Consider the following 19,370-nt stretch of genomic DNA (forward strand, 5'->3'; position numbering starts at 1 on the left):
TTTGTTGTCTCTCATTTCAAATGAACATCATTTCAAAGAAACATCCGAGCAATCTGGGTTATTTTTGGTAAGAATTTCAAGAGCAGCTCATCCCTTTTCTGCTCTCAAGTTGACAGTTTCATGCAATGTTTCATCCGAAGTAGAAAAAATGCTTTTTTTTTTTGGAGTAAATGCATGTTTCGCCATGTGTTCTGTGTACGCCATATAGAGGAAACGAAAATAGAAAGTTGAAACATTTATCGTGTTAACGAAACGCCGAAGATCCTTTCGACACGAATCATATTTAAATGCCATCCCAACAAAATCCAAACAAACATGGAGTCTGAAATATGATTCTGTTAATATGTTCTTCATTTTTTTCTTTTCAAATCCCAAATCTCCGTTTATGTTCTTTCTTTCGTATTTTGTTTCTTTCCCCATAACATGTCGTGCCATTTGGTTGAACATCGTTCATTTCATTAGAATGTCAATTCAGTGTGGTCAAAACGTTATCTTTATCACCTTGTCTGTGTCTCTCTTCAAAACTATCATCTTATGCGTTAGATAATAAATTATACAATTTTTTTTTATTGTGAAAATCATTAAGAGATAATGAAACGATTCTGAATTACATTTTTCATTAAGTGCTACCTGTTTTATTTCGATCATAAAAAAAAGTTTGAGTTCATCTCTCGGTGGTAAAAACGCCATGTATATGAGTCACACATATGCGCGCGAGCGTGTTTTGAGTGTCATACTGAACGCAATTAAATTTCTTTTTGCTAATTGAACTGTAATTATATACCCATTTATGCATTGACAAACACGAGAAGAAGAGGAAAAAAAAAAACGCGAAACAAGTGACAATTTTTCAAAATAAATAAGAAACAAATACGATTTGAAATACTCCACCAAATCACTACCACAGTGAGTGAAAGAGTGCGAAAGAGATAAACCAAATGTCTCTTAAACGCCATTCAAGTAAGATTGTTTATTTTGCCGGGTATTTAAGTAAGAATTTAGTACTCATTTTTATGTTCATATTTGATTGCTCATTACAATGCATTAACATTAATTTTTATTGGCAATTTTATTATATTTTAATGTACATTACAACAAAATGTGTGAGCAACTCTTTGCTTTGTTTTTGGTTGGACTTTTTTTTTTGTTTTCGTGCGTTTTCAATTGAGATTGAAATGCATTTTCAATGAGTTTTTCTTTTCGGAGCACAAGAGAATGTATGACGTCGAATCTAAAAAATAATTCGATTTTAATTTTAATATGTTGCGTCTAACATGACGACAGCATTTCTATCATAAGACCACATGACTTTGATTTTTATTTTATAATTTGTACATTTATTTTTCTCTTAATTTCATGTTTTGTTTTTCGTTTTTCGTTTTAGAAAGTGCTAACGACGGTTGCTTCAGCCCTGCTTATAAGTTCCCAAGTTCAGTAATTATTCCAAAAGTAAGTAAATGTTTTTTATTCTCTGTTTCTGAACACACTATGTCATTTCATACACCGTAAGAAATGAAGAAAACGGGTAAATTTTCCAGCAAGCTCTCTTATTCATTCTTTTCAAATCGAATTTTTTCACAAGACAAATTTGTCATTCTCATTGAAAATCAAATTGAATCGTTCTCTCCAATCAATCATGCACAAAATCCAACCCATTGCATCCTTTTTCCGAAACTAATATTCCATCGTTGATTTATGCGTATTTTGTACATATATAAAAAAAGAAACATTTGCTCATGAAATTTGTAAATAAAATGAATGTCGTGTTTCCGATCCGTGAAGAGATTCGTTCGAAGCCCTTTCTTATTCTAAAGCGTGCTCATTTTTTGTTCCTTTTAAAAAATGCGATTCACATAATATACATTATTCACAGTACATTTGATTGTGTTCCGCTGCATTTCTATGTGCGAGGATTACAAAACAAAACCAAAGAATGTTTTTCAATTTTTTTTTTATTCGACGGCAAATGGGAGTACGACAAAATGATTCGCATATTTCAAGTTGTTTTATATCTGCGAAATTTTTTCGATGTTTGTTTGGCTCATCTGTTTCGCGACTTATATGTGGACTTTTTTTCCACCCTAGGCCTTTTGAGGATAACATTACATTAGCACACAAATTGTATTGTGCTTTTTTCTCTTCTCATCATAGTTTCGCACACTCGTGTTTTTTGTCTCCTCACTCTTCGGTTTCTATGTTTCTCCCTTCTTAACGCGCTTCGTTGATGTAGCCGTCGTCGTCGTTGTCGATTGCACTTAGCGTATACAATTTTCCATTGTCATAAAATATTACAAAAGCATGAATGTGTGTCAAGAATAAATAATTTACAAAAAAAAAAAAAAAAACCATAAAAAAAACTCCATTACCGGCTACTGAACAAAAATTTACATTTTATTTTCTAGTTTCAATGATGAAAACAGTCCGATACATTCAACGAATATATGTATATATTCTCTGGAATAAATTGTTATTTTATGATTTTTCGCCGCCATTTTTTTTCGCTTCTCTCCTTCGTTTGTTTGATTTCGGTCGTGCAATGTCGATATGTCCGGGAGCAATTGCAACGATTGAGATTCTGAGTGCGCACAACGATAAGAACAAAAACAAACATACAACACAATTTTTGCCAATCAAAAATTATTATTAGTTTTGAACATACATACGATCATTGCCGTCATTGTTTGATTTCCAAAGTGTTTTTGTCGAAAAATGGTTGGGATTGTGCGTGCTCAAAAGTCCAACTAATTGGATTAAATGGTGGATAAAAAAAAATTGAACAAAGTGCCATGAAAGTGAGTATTTGCCATGAACAAAATCGCAAACTCAAACACAATCGACATGATTAAAGCATGGTCGATGTGAGTGTGTACGCCTGTTTTTCCAAAACGAAATAGATTGATAGAGCAATTCTGCAAATCGATTTCGTAATATTTGCTGTCTGATTGGACTTTATGTTTTTTTATGGGCACATTGGTCAACACTTCTGTTGAATTAAGCTAATTGAAGCGAACTGCAACGAATTGAACAAAATGAAATGATGATCGATGAAACAAACACTTGATTTTCTGAGAAACAATCATCAATCATGATAAAAAAAAAACATTGAACGTTGGCGTTCAATTCAACATTCGACGATTATACTAAATAGCACGATTCACATATATTCTCTTAAATTGAACATACTCTCTACTTATACAGAAACGTTTCGAAAATAAGAGGCTTTTTGTTTCTAGCGCATAAAATATTCTCCTTTATTAAAGATAATTCAAATAATTTCTATACATTTATCTTGATTTCAGCTCTACAGAGGATACGGAAATTTTAGCGGATCGTCGTACGGTAAGTATATGCATTCATTTTGGTTTCATTTAGAATATATTCCCGCTCTTTGAAAAAAAAAAAAACATTTTTCGTCTTCAACAAATAAAAAAAACCACAGTTAAAATTTAAAACAAAAAATATAATAATATTCAAGCATAAACCCAATGTAAGAACTAATTAACTTTTAATTCGCCTGCATACACTTTTTCGAGAGAAAAAAAATGACTCAAAGTTTCATTATAAAAAGAAATATCGCTCGTTCTCTCTCGCTCTCTCTCGAAATGAATTTCGTTTTTCCATTTTTCTTCGTCATCGTTTTCGTGTCGTGTGTTTTTCTTAATGGCGGGAATTCTCTCGCTGGGAAATTTAATGCGATAGCTACGTTTCGCGTAGCACATTTCTTTTATTATTATTTCCCTTGGCTGCTCTTGCAAATCATGTTGTGCCAATGGAAAATAATAATAACACGAACAAACGAAGAATTGGCTCGTTGACGATTCATGAAACAAACACTCTGTCGAAGTGAAAAAAAAAACTGCACAATATCTTGTGATTTTTTTTCACTCGTTTACGTCTACCATTGCATTTGTGGCTTGGTATGGCGTCAACACCCTCTTTTTTCCAATTTACCATCGACACATACACGATCCAAAAAATAACGAATTCTCAAAAGACGCTCGGCACACTCACAGAGAAAAAAAATGAATTTCAGGAAACGAATGCGTGGTGGCTTACACACGAAATTTAAAAAAAATGTGATCAGCTTGGGAATAGAAAAGCAATTTTCAGCAGAATAAAAAACGACGAAGGAAATGAAATTACTGTCGATGTAAGAAAAAAGCAAGAGATTATGGTACAATAAATAAGTGGAGATGAAGCGTCACATGTGCTGCACTAGATACGAACAATTGTTTTCTTTTTCGGGGGGATTCTATCCAAAATTTTGTCTATAAGGCAGTTTCTCTTTTCTCAAACCCAATATGAACTGGTTTTTTTTTCGAGTCACTTCGTGCCATTCTACTCTCGAAAATATTCATTGATATAAACTAAGAATAGCTCAAAGCCAATCATTTTTAAAAGAAAAAAAAATATTGGGATGTTTCGTGACTTCTTTCCAATTTCACCAATCAATCACTGCACATAGAAAAACAACGTTTTTGTATTAAAATGACACGCCATGAATTTGATTTATTAGCTTTTATAGCATTTAAAAGACAATTAAAAGTGAAAACGCGTGTCCTGATGTAACAATTTCTTTCCTTCGGCATCCAGAGGGATAGAGCGACAGATGAATGAAAAGAGGCTTGTTTTTCACGGTCAATAAGCGCTTTGCATTGAAAGACTTACGAATTAATCGCATCGAATAATAGTTTGTGAGTGAACACCAAAAAAGGCCAACAAGTTGAGAAATATGTTTTTTTTTTCACGTCGAAAAACGTTTGCTGGAATTTTATGGCATTTGTAGTTTGTTCCTATTCATTGAAGTTCGCATTTCGTGTGCTATATTGCCAGCAATATTCAGAAAAACGAGAGCAACAACAGCAGCAGCCGCAGTTGTAGTAACTCCCGGAGAAACGAAAGAAAGAGAGAAAAAAAATCGGTTAAGCATGTTGTCAATCGAATTTTTATGGGCAATGAAAGGAAAAATTAGTGTTTTTACTACGTTTATGATTGCAAAGTATTTCTACGTGCGCGCATTTCTCTCTTGCCTTCTCCCTCTCTTTTTCTCTTTCGCTCACAAACACCCAATCCCGTCGCACAATTTTTTTTTTCGTTTGCTTCTTTTTGCTCTCTCTTGCCATTTTTAATGGCTAGTGCACGATTTATTGTTTCAATCTGTTTTGAGTGAGTGTTTTTCCTTTTTATTACATTCAATACCGCAATTGAAATGTTGAAAATGGGCAAAGGTCCGTTTTATTTTATGGATCTTTGATACACTCTCTCTCTCGCATTCTCTCTTAATCGCAATTGTAACGCGTGTATGTATGTGATTCTCTTTCATATTTCGGGGCGTACGGCAAATATGGCTACTGTATACATAATATTTTGACTGCATTTCAATAAGGGCTCAAAACTATTTGGACTGTATACATTATTTGGAAAGATAAAGTGTGAAAATGCGAAAAATGCCATTTGAAAATGTTTCCTTTTGTCAACAAAAATCAAGACGAATGCGAGACGACGGTGTGCGTTTCCATTAATAATAATAATGCTATCGGCCATACTATTTATCGGTTTATGTTTGATTGTATCGCACAGTCAAATGCGTGAGCATTTTAGGAAAATTATGATGAAAGTGTTCTTATCACACGCATTCATCAATTTTCTGGGCGTTTCGTACCGCTTCAATCTGGAAATGTTCAGAACATTTGCGTATTTCGTATTTTCAACCGTCATAAATTTAATGGAAATTTCTTAATTATAACTCATGACACAGACCCTCTTTCAAAAGAACAGACACAGTCAAATATACACGTAACAAAAAACCGAAGAGAAACCGACCAGTTCTAGCGTGTATAATTCGATGGAAACTGATGGACAAAAAAGTAAATGGTTACCGCATTCATCTGTTTTTATTCTCTCTTTCTGAGAGACTTGTCTTAATTTATTCTTTTTTTTGTTCTTTTTTTGTCGATATGTATCGATGAGCCATTTTGATCGCACAGACTAGATTAATGGTGTATACGCCGATTTGTTGTTTTTGTTGTTGTTACCGCTCATCATTCGAACAAAACGTATAATTTGAAACACTATTTTCCATTTCAATCGGCTTTTTCAAAGCTTTTTTATCCAGCGTTGAAGTTTTTTTTCCTTTTCATCGTCTTTGCTGTGGTCGTGATCATTTGTTCTCTGTGGCAGGTATATAAGAAAAAAAACGAAAAAAATTCTTGTTTTTTTTTTTCACAAAACATCAAAATGACTGTCTTAATTATTTAAAAAGCAACTAGAAGCCAAAGATAACGAAACCAAGACAAAATTTATTGTCATGAAGAGCAGACATGTTATTTTGCTCTTCTTCGCTTTTTTCTCTGTTCGGTTACATTGTGACAAGAATCCTTCATTCGTTCCCAAGCGAAACGAAACGAAGAAACAAAAAGAAGAAATAATGTGAAAATGCACATTATCGAGCAGATAATATGTTCGATGCAACGATGTTTCAAAATGAAAGAGAAAAAATAAATACATTAATTTGATAAAATTTATGGACAAACGTGTAGAATAGTTAACCCAAGCCTGTCCAGAGAGAGAAAGAGAGGCTCAATCCATGTACGCATACGCTTGTTTAATGCAAACACAAGCGACGGAGCATATTTCGTTCGAAATACCAAAAATGGTAGTAATAATCGACTGAGATGGATGGATACAAGAAGGCCGAAAAAAGGGAATATATCTGGTTGTCATTTGTTTCATTTTGTTTTTAATCGAGTCATTAATTCTTTCACTTCATTTGATATCTATTTCATCTGAGAGGTTTTTGTTACCCCGGTGCCCATCCATCTCGTTTCATTCTCTCTCTATCTTTCTCTGCCTGTGTCTCACTCGCTCGTTTCACCAATGGCATTCAAGCATTTTAATCGAAAAACTTTTCCCATCTTTAAGGTATGTGTGTGCATTTATCTTTGACGAAAATTCTTCTGCTCACTCTCTGTGTATGTATAATAGCAATGACAATGTCGAATGATGATGATTGTTAACTTATTTTCTTGATGTCACAAAATTTTGCGCATCACTGAACCAGCTTTCAATTTTATTCAAATGTTTTCACTTCGATTTTCTCTGCATTCTTTTTTCGTTCGGTTTCTTGTTTGTTCGCTCAAATCTTGAATCTGGTTCGATCTGGGCCGCTTGTGTCAACCGTGGTGGAAATAGACATGTTTCACATCAATCGTGCTTTATGCATTGTTGTTTTTTTGCTGGTGCCTCTCTCTCGTGTACCTTTTCAAATCATTTTATTGCCTTGTAATAATAGGCAATAAAAACTCTGAACCAAGACTGCCTTGTCGAACGAACCTGAACATCGTCGTTGTTGTTTTTTTCAACTCTCAATCCCTTTTATATGTCACTTTCCCTTATATTCGCTCGATCTCTCTCTATTTCTATTCTTATTATTTTTAGAGATTGTTAAACTGTTCTTCTTCGGGTGTAAGTGCATGTATTTTGCGATTAATCTCTGCTTGAAAATTTATAACGTTGAACCAGAAAACAAGCGCAACAAGATAGCGTAAGAGACAACAACAACGAAAAAAGAAATCGAAAAACCAACAATAGTCTATGATAGAACTCTCATGTATACACATAGCCATTTTCACGGTGAAAATGGCAACTCCGCGGGGAAAATAAAATAACATAGAAAAAGAAACGAAAATGAACAATGGAATGTCTGATGCTGAGCATCAACAATAGCAATCGATAATAAGTGAAATGTGACACAGGAGACATACCACAGTAGCTTGTGATACCAAACAAACATAGATATAAGACGAAGCAATAAAAAGAGCGAAAACAATGAGAAAAGAGAGAAAAAAAGCGATAAAAAACTGCTGAAAAAAATAATAAATTATTTTGTTGTCACACACACACACAGGCATGATCACACAACCATTTGAAATTGACCTTTCGATTCATAGTATTTCGATCGCTTTGATTGCACTTCGGCGTGCAAAAGAAATGAAAAATGTTGAAAACCCTTATTTCCGCGAAAACTGAATTCTAAGCATTTTGATTGTATCATTACGCGGTATGGGTTTGTTACATTGGATTTTAGTTAAAAAACTCGACACGAGATGGACTGGTCTTTAGCGATGCGAGACTGTGAAAAACTTTGATGCATGAAATAAACAACAAAAAAATTCCGTGGATGTGAATAATATACGATACGGAGAAGAGAGGTAGGAAGGAGAAATCACAATAAAAAGCACACACAGCATTCGTAGAACACTGTACAAATGCACAAATACACACGCATTAATCAGATCTTAGTTTTTTTTTATTTCTATGCTCTTACACACGCACACACATACTTTCACTCAAATACGAATCGACGATAATGCGCAATCGCTGTGGTACTAGCCATACGATTCGAGTGTATCAAACAGCCATACAGCTGTGACGATGTCAATGTGTATGTGTGCGTATGTGTGTATATTTGAATGCAACTCTGTGTACACGTAATAAGTACGATTCGAATTTCTTTCGATTGTATTTCAAACATTTGTTCCTATTCTCCGCTTCTAGAGCATGTCTTCCTATTCGATTATTATCGCATGGTTATGTTGTTGTGTGTGCATTTTGAAAATGTGTAGCAACGTATGTAACGGCCAACGCAAAAACGTTCGACAGAGAGGAGAGAAATGAACCGATGAAAAATAACAAACGCCGTTTTCACCGAATGGTAAACATGTGAATGAAAAAAGATAACAACTCAATAAAAAGCGCTTTTTCTGCTTAGAGAGAGAAATACACACGCGCGCACACAAACACACAATCATACACCAAACATGAGAACTGTCTTTCTCTCACTCTCTGTGCGTGTACATCGCAGTGTATAGTTTATTATATTTTTTTTTTTTGTTCGGTTTGATTCTGTTCCATTCTGTATTCTCGTGATTCGAGTGTGTCGTACGAAGACAGCGAGCAAAAGACTTTGAGCGCACATGCACGCAGAACTCTTCGATTTCGTAGTAGTAACAGCAGCAGCAGCAGCAGCAGCAGAATATACTACGAGTGAGGCAAACACACAAAATAGCGCTATGCGCTTTAATCGCTGGTTTCGCTAGTCCAAGAAAAATCAGTGTAGTATAATACTTCGCGAGATTCAGACGTTTCAAAAAGCATTTCCCTCGGCTGTTTCTCGTCGTTTACTTTGCACATCGCGCACTTACGTATTTTTTTCCTCGGTCGAACCGTTCTACAAGTTCGTGGAAATTCAAAAGAAAATATTTTTTTCGATAACAACTTTATTTTTTCGCTGTTTTTATTTAAAATTATATCTGAATTGGTGCAATTTATTTTTTTACTTTTTTTGTGAATGTTCAATTTGAAGTCATCGCCAAGTGAATCAAATGAAATCATTTTTTTTTTTGTTTTACTTTAAATCTCTGTTTTCGTTTTTAACTTTGTAAAAAAATTCAAAGTTGATTTTTTGTTTGTTAATTTGATGAAACCGTTTGTTGATTTGAATTTTGTAAAAATACATGTGTCTTCGACAAAAAGCACCGAGAATTGCGATTAAAATTTCAACGATTTTCAAGTGTTGAATTTTTCAACGAAGTATTTCCAATATGATATTACGAAGGAAGGAAAAGTGACTTAGTAGCTCGAGGAAAATCGAGTGAGATTTTTTCGTGTTCGCTCATCACATCATTGCAACATTTCAACATTACAACACTTTTCAACAACGACTATCAACTAAAGCCATTCAACGTTTAAACCATATTTTGTTATCAATTTAATTTTTTCGCTATTTCTGTGGGAAAAGAATTTATGTGTGAAACAGAAAGTTAAACGGACAAATATGAACATAGTAATTTTTTTCAATTGATTTTGTGACAATATAACAACCAGGAAGTTTTCTGGCAAACAATAGTCAATTCATGCATAAATTACGAAGAAATTTTTTTTTGTTGTGAATTTTAAATTTACAAGAACAAAAAAAAATTCCAACGAACACTTGAACATTGTACATATTGAAGTAAAAAGAAAAAATATATAATTTCCAATTGAATTGCCGTCATTGTGATTTCTTGAACTGTTTTGCTGGATAATCCGCTTGTACATTAAATACCGTGCATTATTTTATCGGGAACAAAAACATTGTGCTATACACTTGTTGTGCTTTGATTTTTTGCCTGATTAATTATATGAACTTGTTTTCAACCGAGAGCTAGATTTTTGTTTCTGTTCTTCGCGTTCGTTTCGTCAAGTATATCCTGCAATTTGATTCACATTGAACGGAACCAATAAAAACATAAATCAAAACACAATAACCAAGTCACATTTCCAATTTGAAGTTTGAATTAAAAGGAAAAAAATAATAATAATACGAAATACATTGCAGTCCCATATCAAAGCGGATTAAATAGAGAGAATTCTACGTGAAATGATACACATATACCGTAAACTGTGAACTAAAGTCAAAATAAGCCAACATTCGATTTAATACGTACGCACGCATACATATACGGCGCCTTCGTATCGACAACGACAGAAATTCCTTACACTCTATATATACACGAGACAACGCGCACACAACGTTGAACCCAAGAACAAACAGAAAGACATACAGAAGAAGAGTGAATATTTGTACCCGTACCACAGTACACACATCAGCGCGCACAGTGTGTTCGGTATCTATGTGTGGAAACCGATCCATGTCGAAATGAATGTTGCGGTGCGACAATAAAAAAAAATTTCAACCTAAAATAACACGACAACATTATTTTATCGTGTGCAGATGAACGTGTGCGCTTTTGTATTCGAATGTCTCTACGCGCGCCACACTCACTCTCTTTTTGACTCCGTATAACAATCGTTATAATAAAAAGCCCATTAAAATCTAAATTGATCTAGTGCTCAAAATAATGAACAATTTGTTGTCATTCTAATGAATGGTGGTGTTATTTGTTTGTTGTTTTTTTTTTCACTCTCTCTTCATATGCGTGATTCCATATGTGGAACATAGTATAGACGATACGATTTTAAAGAAATTACACGGCAATTGACACTTTTTTGCATTTCATTCACACACAACGAGCTAATGATTAAATTAGTAACTTGTGAATTTCTTAAATAATAACCGAAGAGTGTGTTAACTTTTTTTAAAACCATAATTAATTGACATAATAAATTTAAATTGATTTAAATGTTTTTCAAAAAACCAAAGTTAAAAATTATAATAACATAAATCTTTTTAATAAAAACACGGTTTTAATTTAAATAAAAAATAATAATAAATTAAGTAAAGAGATTTGTAAAAAAAAATTGTGAGAACAATTTGTTTCTAACTAAAAATAAAAACACAAGACACACACACTTTTAAACGCCGTGTGCCAAACAAATAAACATCACGATATCACCTCATCCGTATTCCACCATTTCGCTGGCGTGCGCGATTTACGACCCACACAATGTCTCGGCAGCGTCTTCGCACGTTTCTGCCGAGACTTGGTGGGAAAATCACAATTTACATTCACATTCCGTTGGTGGTGCTACCACAGGTGATTTTCTATTTTTTTCTTCTATTTCACAGAATATTTTTTTAAACAACTTTTCAATTTCTGAAAATCTCAAAAAAAATTGAAAAAAATTCGAACAATTCTTAGATATTTAGTAGCAGCATTAAAAACTAATGAATTATTTAAACCATATTTTAATCAAGAGCTTTAAAAATAATAAAAAAGAAGACGAAAAATACTTTAAGTAGAAGTTTGGGAATTTTATGAAATAGAAGCGATTCGATGTGAAAAAAAATCATTAGATTGATTGAATGTGTAATTCAAAACTGAAAAATGCGTTCAATCGATTTTTGTTGAATTTTTTTCGTATTGTGAATATTCAGTGAAAAAAATTGTGTATTTTGTTGCTGATTTGCACACTTTTTTTCAATGTTCATTATAGTGTATGACGATATCCATACAGGATCTGGAACACCACTACGATCACATAGTCCGCCTTTGTTACATCATCATCAACAAATCAATCAGCTCGTTTCACAGCAGCAGCAACAACAACAGCAACAGCAACAACAGCAATTACCTGAATCACAATCACAGTTGCATTCACAATCGCAACAATCAACACCCCCTCACCAAACAGCAAATAATTCATCTTTATCGCAATCCCAATCCAACACAGTGGCATCCAGTCAAACACAAATCGTGGCGTCGTCGACGGCGAGCGAATCACCTGCTAGTGTTAGCTCGCAACCGACAGGTAAACTTTTGCACTCTATTGCATTATTAATTCGTGTGTGTGTAAGTGTTTGTATTTCTGACTCTCTCGTCTTCACGTCGTCTTCCATTGTCGTGCTTTGAACATTTTCGCCTTGATTGTTTTGAAGCCAAATTAAAATTCACTTGAAAACATATAACAAAACAAAAAACATCAATAGCTGTAGCACCTTTCATTCAGCACACGTTAAAACTTAATTACACTAATTGCTTTTACTTGCCATAAATGACTTTGCACACTTGCATTTCACTTGAATTCACCTCACCTGCTCTGAATTTATGCAATGCTCGATGCCAATTTTCGAACAACAATCGTTCGATACACGTTAAGCTACTTCAACAACAAATATACAATTAAATTCAGCCAATTTTCTTCATAAAGCTTTTATTAACGCATCAAACAAACAAACCAATTGTAAACGAACGAATTTTGAAAGAAAGAATGAGAAAAAAAAAACATATAAACAGTTAAGCTTTGAAGTGCTTGCCTTTTGAGTTATAGTTCGTTTCTTTTTGATTGAATCAACAGGCCCACTGCACATACCAGCAAAACGTCCAGGATTCGATGCTGACCCATCAGTTATTCGACATCCTCATCCATGGAGTTCTTATGAATCAGCTGCTGGATATGATACTCAATACCATTCACAGTACATTTTAGACCGAGATCGCAAACCACTTTACTATGGTTATCCAGATCCGCAATTTTCACAGGTAAATCTTTTATTTTTAATGTTCGAGGCAAATTAATTTATTAAATTTATAACTCTTTTGTATTAAATATGCTCGAAAATATAAATTTTTGAGCCAAAAAGTAGTAGAATAAAAAACCTTTAAAAATATTTGGCAAAATAATTATTCGGAATAATTTCCGTGAAAATTTGCGGAAACAGCTTTTTTTCATTAAAAAAAAAAAAACAATTTTATTGTTTTCATTTAAAAAAAATGTCGTTTTTCTATTCTTTTTACATCCAAAAGCCATATTGGAACTATCGCGACCAGTCATCGTATTTAACGACTGATGAGCGACACTCAGCTCGTCAATCGGTTGAAGGTGGTACTCAAGGATCGTTCGATTCTCCAAGCTACGCAGCGTCATCGTTACGTTCATACGACTCGTACTCAACCAGTGGTAAGTAGTTTTCAGAAAATAATCACATTTTCCTTCGTTAAAAACCGCAACGAATATATGTCGAGTATTTTTTTTTTCTTCTGTTGATAACATAATAGCTCAAGTGTTCAGTTTAAATAGCACACTTCTAGGTCAATACAGTCAAATATATCACTTTACTTACGAGCTTACGTCTCATTGAGAGATATGTTTTATGTTTATGTACTTTTGAAAAGTAATCTAATCATTCTGTGTGAGCATTGTCCATTTAAAAAAAATTAAGTTAAAAGTCGCTATCAAAAAATTGATTTTTTTCCCATCATCATCATCATATCATTACAATTTTCGATAATCTTTCCCATGAAAATAAATGGTCATTTGTGCATATACTTGACTATTGTGTGACGGTGTGTGACGAGCGAATGGGCGCGCGTTCATCGTTCAAATTCGGCATAACGGGGAAGATGTGCTCGTTAGTTCAACGATCCTTGTATTAGAGAGCACATATAAAGCATATTTTATTGCATCGTGTGTAAACGATGACCGGGACTGTGTATGTTTTGAGGTGTTGTGAGAAATGTAAACAAATATACACGGTAAAAATTTTATGGCCGTATTATTGCTCAATGAAACACTCGTTAAATTTCCATTGCTCTCAGATGGCAACGAAAGAGAGGAATAGCTTCTTTTTGATTTTTCGTTTTCGAAATTGGCTAGTGTGCGCTCTTCGCTTTTTTTCGCTCTCTCTTTCTCTCTCTTTCTCTCTATCTCTCACTTTTTCAGTTTTTATTATCATCGCGAATCGCAGACAATACATTTTGTCTACACATTTCAATATCAACATTTCTTTTCGGAATCGACCCAGACACAACACACTCGCACTCAGAGAATAATACGTCATGTCTTGCACAAAACATAAAAAAAAAGAATTTAAATACTACCGAATTTAAGCTGTGTTCGAATAGTGAAGATTTTTCCAGTGGTTATATGGTTAACGTGCCGATTTTATGGCATTGTTTTCATTTTCAAATGAGTTTATGACCTTTTTGTTGTTATGGTCTCGTCGCTTTAACTTTAACTAGACACATGCACACACACAAGTAACCTCAACACACACACGCTCACATCTAGAATGACTAAGTGCGAAAGATATGTCTACAGCGCTCTTTTTTTATAGTAAACAAACTATGAAGAGTGAAAAAAAAACACAACGAGAATTGAGCAATAAAAATCAGCTGACTTTTTGAATTCGTGATGTATGACACAAATTTTTCTATATCGTTGTGGATTCTCACTGAAATAATTGTTTACATAATCTGTTTTTGTTTCTCCTTCTGAGTTCAAAGTCACTTAAATTAATGTTACTGCAATATATTGTTTTTACGCTCTCTCACTCTCGTTTTTCTTCTTTCTTTTCCATTGTTTTTTTTTTTTTTTTGTTGTTCGCTTGGTTTCGACGGTGTGACACAGGTCTGCCGTCAGCAGTTGGTGGCGTTGGTTCAGTTGGTTCGTGTACACCTTCCAATGCACTTGAATGGACTGGACAAGTGACTGTTCGCAAGAAGCGTAAGCCATATTCCAAATTCCAAACGCTCGAATTGGAAAAGGAATTCCTTTTCAATGCATACGTTTCGAAGCAGAAGCGTTGGGAACTCGCCAGAAATTTGAATTTAACCGAAAGACAGGTAAGCAAAATCATATTTTTTTTTAATTCTTCGCATCCTTCGAATCTGTGATCATAAATCTAAAAAAGTTAATTCTTAACGGAACCAAGAGTGGTTCTCCAAACTTACATAAAAAAAGATCGCCGTTTAAAAAAAAAAAACCATTTTGAAAATTCATTATTCGTTAGGTTAAAATTTGGTTCCAAAATCGTCGCATGAAGAATAAAAAGAATTCGCAACGTCAGCAGGCGCAACAGAATAACAATAATAATAACAGTAGCCATAGTCATGGGCCGCCACAGCAATCGCATCACAATCCACATCATTTAAATCTTGGCATCGGTATGCATCATGGCCCAAAGATGCATCCGTGACCTTCAGACAATAGTATTGGCACAGCAGCGGTTATGGGGTATCCAAACTTTTGAAACTGAACGGCCACTGAAGTAGAAATAAATGAAAGAAAAAAAGAAGAAAACAATGAAGAAAAAAAAGAACCACATTTAACGCGCGCGACACACGGATATTATTTTAGATTGAAATTTGCATGATAGAGATAAAGTCTAATTTGATTAGTGCAACACAGCAGTAAGTCCCCCATAGCCAATTTTAAACAAAATAAAAAGGAACGATCTCGTGCTGATACTATATGCAATTTCAAAAAGAACACCAGAATCACACACACTTCTCTTTATTTAAGCAAGGAAGAAAGAAACGAATTTAAGACCAGTGAGAGAATGTTCGTATTGAATATTTAAAAAAAAAAACAATGAACAAATAAGCAAATCCAAACACAGTTTAAAAAGAAAAAGGAAAAATAGCCGTTGTCAATGTTACGCAAATCATCCATTTTATGTATTTCATTTTTGTATGCCCATTTGAGAAATAGGCACTTGTACTTATATACTTTCGATTTATTCACACCATTTTTATTATCAATTTTTGTTTTTACTATTCTTGTGCAATTGTGTTCCCCCGTTTCAATTTCTCTTTCGATCGAACCATTTAGTTTTTAATTACTTTTTATTATGCAAAGAAAATCCTCCGAAGTTAGAAAAAAATATATATTTGTTTCATGATTTTTATCGGCTGAAGCAATTTCATTCATAATTCATTTACGTTTGAATTCTATTTATTTTATTAAATTCAAAACGCATGTTTTTCATGCAGATTCTTCAACAATTTCATGAATAACCAATAACAGTTTAAATCAATATTATAAACAATAATAAAAGAGCGCATGTGTAACTTTTCTTTTCAATAGAAAAAAAAATCCATTCTATCGCCAATTCTTTAGTTTTCTAAAATGAGAAACGGCATAAAAATAAACAAACACAACACAAACATTTAAAGAAAATAATATGTAATAATTGCAGATTCGCATAACTACGAATAATAATAATAATCTATTATTAATTGTATATGGTAATGAAAACTGAAAGCAAAAATTAAAAAAAAAAAATCTTTCATTAGGGGCTAAGTCTTTGTGTCACTCACTCTTATCATGGAATTGCATATATGATGAATATAAAGATATGCTCATATTCCGATGCACGAACTAGAAAACACGACTAGCAAAATGAAATATTCCTCTCGACTTTAAGAAATATTTAAAAAAAAGGCAGGCGTTGTGCCAGTTGGAAATATCTTGCATAAAGATGACGACGTTCACAACGACTACACATTTACGTAGTTTCAATATAAACTTAGAATCAAATGGGTTTTAGTGCATCGCAATGAAGTAGAAGAAGAAGAAAAAAATGAACGTAACATCTATTTGCAGAGACAAAACTTGCGACACGCGTTTTCTGATATACAGCGAATGCTTTTTTCCACATACACACACACTCACACATACCTACACTCATAATTCAAATTGAGAACGATGATGAACGAAGTAACTAACTTGTAATTTCATTCATACTCATGCAAACAATGTATTTGTAAGTGGGTTTCGGCTAAACTGTCCAAAGTCTCTTGCAAAATGGCCGAACTCTGTCCAATGTATTCAATGCAAAAAGAAGACGAAAAAAAAAACACAACAACAACGAAATGTCGAAAGATTGAAAGGAAACAACGATATATAGAATGTATGTTTCACTTTGGAATGACTTCATGAATATAATCGATGGGTTTCTTACGTCATTTCAAAAGTCGATGTGTTTTTCGATTTAGATTTTACCATCGCGATCTTTTCCGAAAGTCAATTTTGAGCCGGGTCACAACACTTCTTCGCTTCTTACAAATTTTTTTCAGGTCATATTACTTTTTCTGTATGTTTTTTTTTTAAATCTTCAGTTACGAAGGCATTTAATTTAAGTTTGTTTCTGCCATGCACACACATTGTGTCGTATGGCATTGTTAGAAAAATATATATTCTTTTTTGGCGATTTTATCGCATACATCGTGTCTCCACCTAAATTTTTACGTTTGTTATTTGATTTTAAGCAAGGTGGCCACAATTATGTTTTTCGATCCAATTTTCAATGCAAATTGATGGATGTCAGAACCTTATTTCCATGTAACCGATTAATTAGTCGATATTTTTTCGTTGATATATTTAATTACATGTCGAAATCGACCTCGAACTCAATTGTTATCCTATTTAGCTCAATCTAACCGATACAATTTGTACATCATGAACGCATTTGAAGAAAAAAGATAGCAACATACATATAAATATACAGAGATCAAAAGAAACATAACCTCTCATTGAACGAATTTAAAACGCTGTACATAAATGAACACAATAATATTTGTCAGTAATATCAAGATAAATGTAACCATACAAAAAAAAACACATAATTACAAATCATATTTATTGAGATAACCCATCGAAATCGCATGTATGCGGTTGAATTTTATCCATCATCGAAACCGTTTACAAGAAAAAGAGAATACTCGGGTCGTTTGGTATTGAGTCATTTTGATCAACACACAATATAATAAAATCACTCCCTGGGAACAAAAATTAATTCCTCCTTCTATTTTTTTGTTCGTGTTTCTTTTATGTTCTTACTTTGTTTTCCGTTTTTTTCTACATTCGTCAATCAAAAAAGAGGTTTTACAATCAAATTTTCGGCGCCACCAATTGGTGGCAATACAATGAGTTGAATTCATTAAAAAAAGAGAAACATCGTTTGGAATTCGGTTTGAATTAGAGACAAAAAAGCATGTGGTTTAAATTCGCTAGTTTGTGTGAGAAATGAATATTAAAAGTAACTTTATTTCAAAAGTTCATCAGGTGATCGAACGCATACTTGGTGAACACACAGTAAAAAAAAAAACAATCGGGGTTCTTTGTATCGAAGAGAAGAGAAATTGTTTTCAAATTCAATTACATAAAATAAAAATTTTCATTGAAAAAAACAAACACAAAAAAACATCAAACCTAAAGGGACATATTTAGATTAACCAAAATATATATGTAATAAACACAATGAAAAAAATACACACATACAAGTACAATTACAATTATACATATATAATTATTAATGGTAAATGGAAATGAATGAAAAAAAATAAACTACAATGAATTGATTTTAGTCGGTAATTGTGTAAGTGTTGTAATTCGATGTAACGTGCATTTTAGATTTATAGCCGTAAAATAGAAGATATTTCATGCTCCAATGCAACAAAACCTTAAGCAAAAATTTCAATAACAAAAAAAAAAATACTTTAGAGATCCCCATCATGGATGTAGATGTGAAATGTAAGACGATAAGTGAATTTCTCACTGTTTCTTCGTACAAAATTCACATGCAATCCAAAATATTCTACCTACCATTCTACATACACAAAAAAAAAAAACATCCAGACAAACAAACAACTATTGCGCGTATATTATTAATATTAAATTAGTGTCAAACATGGATTTTACATTTCAGCAAGTAAATTTTTAATCTCTTATACAATATTACATAATATTAATAATAAATAATAATTATACATAATGGTAATTTAATTGAAACAAAAAATACTACATTATTAAAATTAAATCAAATTACGATTTTAATGGAATACTTGATTAATTAATAATGCATACATTACAACAACAAAAAAAAAATCACAAACACACACACAAGTCATGGAATTTTATGCGTGAAAAATATAAGACGTGAACAATTTTCAAAAACAAATAAAACAAATGTATTGAATGCTTGCGATGATTGGTCGTTTTATTTTGTTAATTTAATTCCTCTTTTTTCTCAATCAATTGAGTCTTTTGCTTTGATTTGCTCTCTGGATGCTTGAATAAAATAAACATGATTCTTTAGTTGGCACATGCATCGATGGACATGCATGTCAATTTGTAGTTTTATTTCA

General features: G+C 33.1%; 1 protein-coding gene across 4 annotated transcripts in view; it reads left to right on the forward strand.

The window, feature by feature from the left end:
- Nucleotides 1-18,858, forward strand: part of LOC116338028 (homeobox protein abdominal-B) — a 50,552-nt gene extending 31,694 nt beyond the window's left edge. For 3 of the 4 annotated variants that reach the window (XM_031763057.1, XM_031763058.1, XM_031763059.1), the window contains 7 exons: nucleotides 1,385-1,449; nucleotides 3,300-3,339; nucleotides 11,938-12,252; nucleotides 12,799-12,983; nucleotides 13,248-13,401; nucleotides 14,851-15,065; nucleotides 15,233-18,858. In XM_031763057.1, coding sequence (XP_031618917.1) covers nucleotides 1,385-1,449; nucleotides 3,300-3,339; nucleotides 11,938-12,252; nucleotides 12,799-12,983; nucleotides 13,248-13,401; nucleotides 14,851-15,065; nucleotides 15,233-15,418 — 1,160 coding nt within the window. In that variant the 3' untranslated portion in view covers nucleotides 15,419-18,858. The remainder of the gene's footprint in view (nucleotides 1-1,384; nucleotides 1,450-3,299; nucleotides 3,340-11,937; nucleotides 12,253-12,798; nucleotides 12,984-13,247; nucleotides 13,402-14,850; nucleotides 15,066-15,232) is intronic. The other variant, XM_031763060.1, reaches the window with a different exon arrangement.
- Nucleotides 18,859-19,370: the final 512 nt, after the last annotated feature.

This window comes from Contarinia nasturtii, unplaced genomic scaffold, assembly GCF_009176525.2.
Source record: "Contarinia nasturtii isolate CC-2019 unplaced genomic scaffold, AAFC_CNas_1.1 Cnas_scaffold_350, whole genome shotgun sequence".
NCBI classification, from domain to species: domain Eukaryota; kingdom Metazoa; phylum Arthropoda; class Insecta; order Diptera; family Cecidomyiidae; genus Contarinia; species Contarinia nasturtii.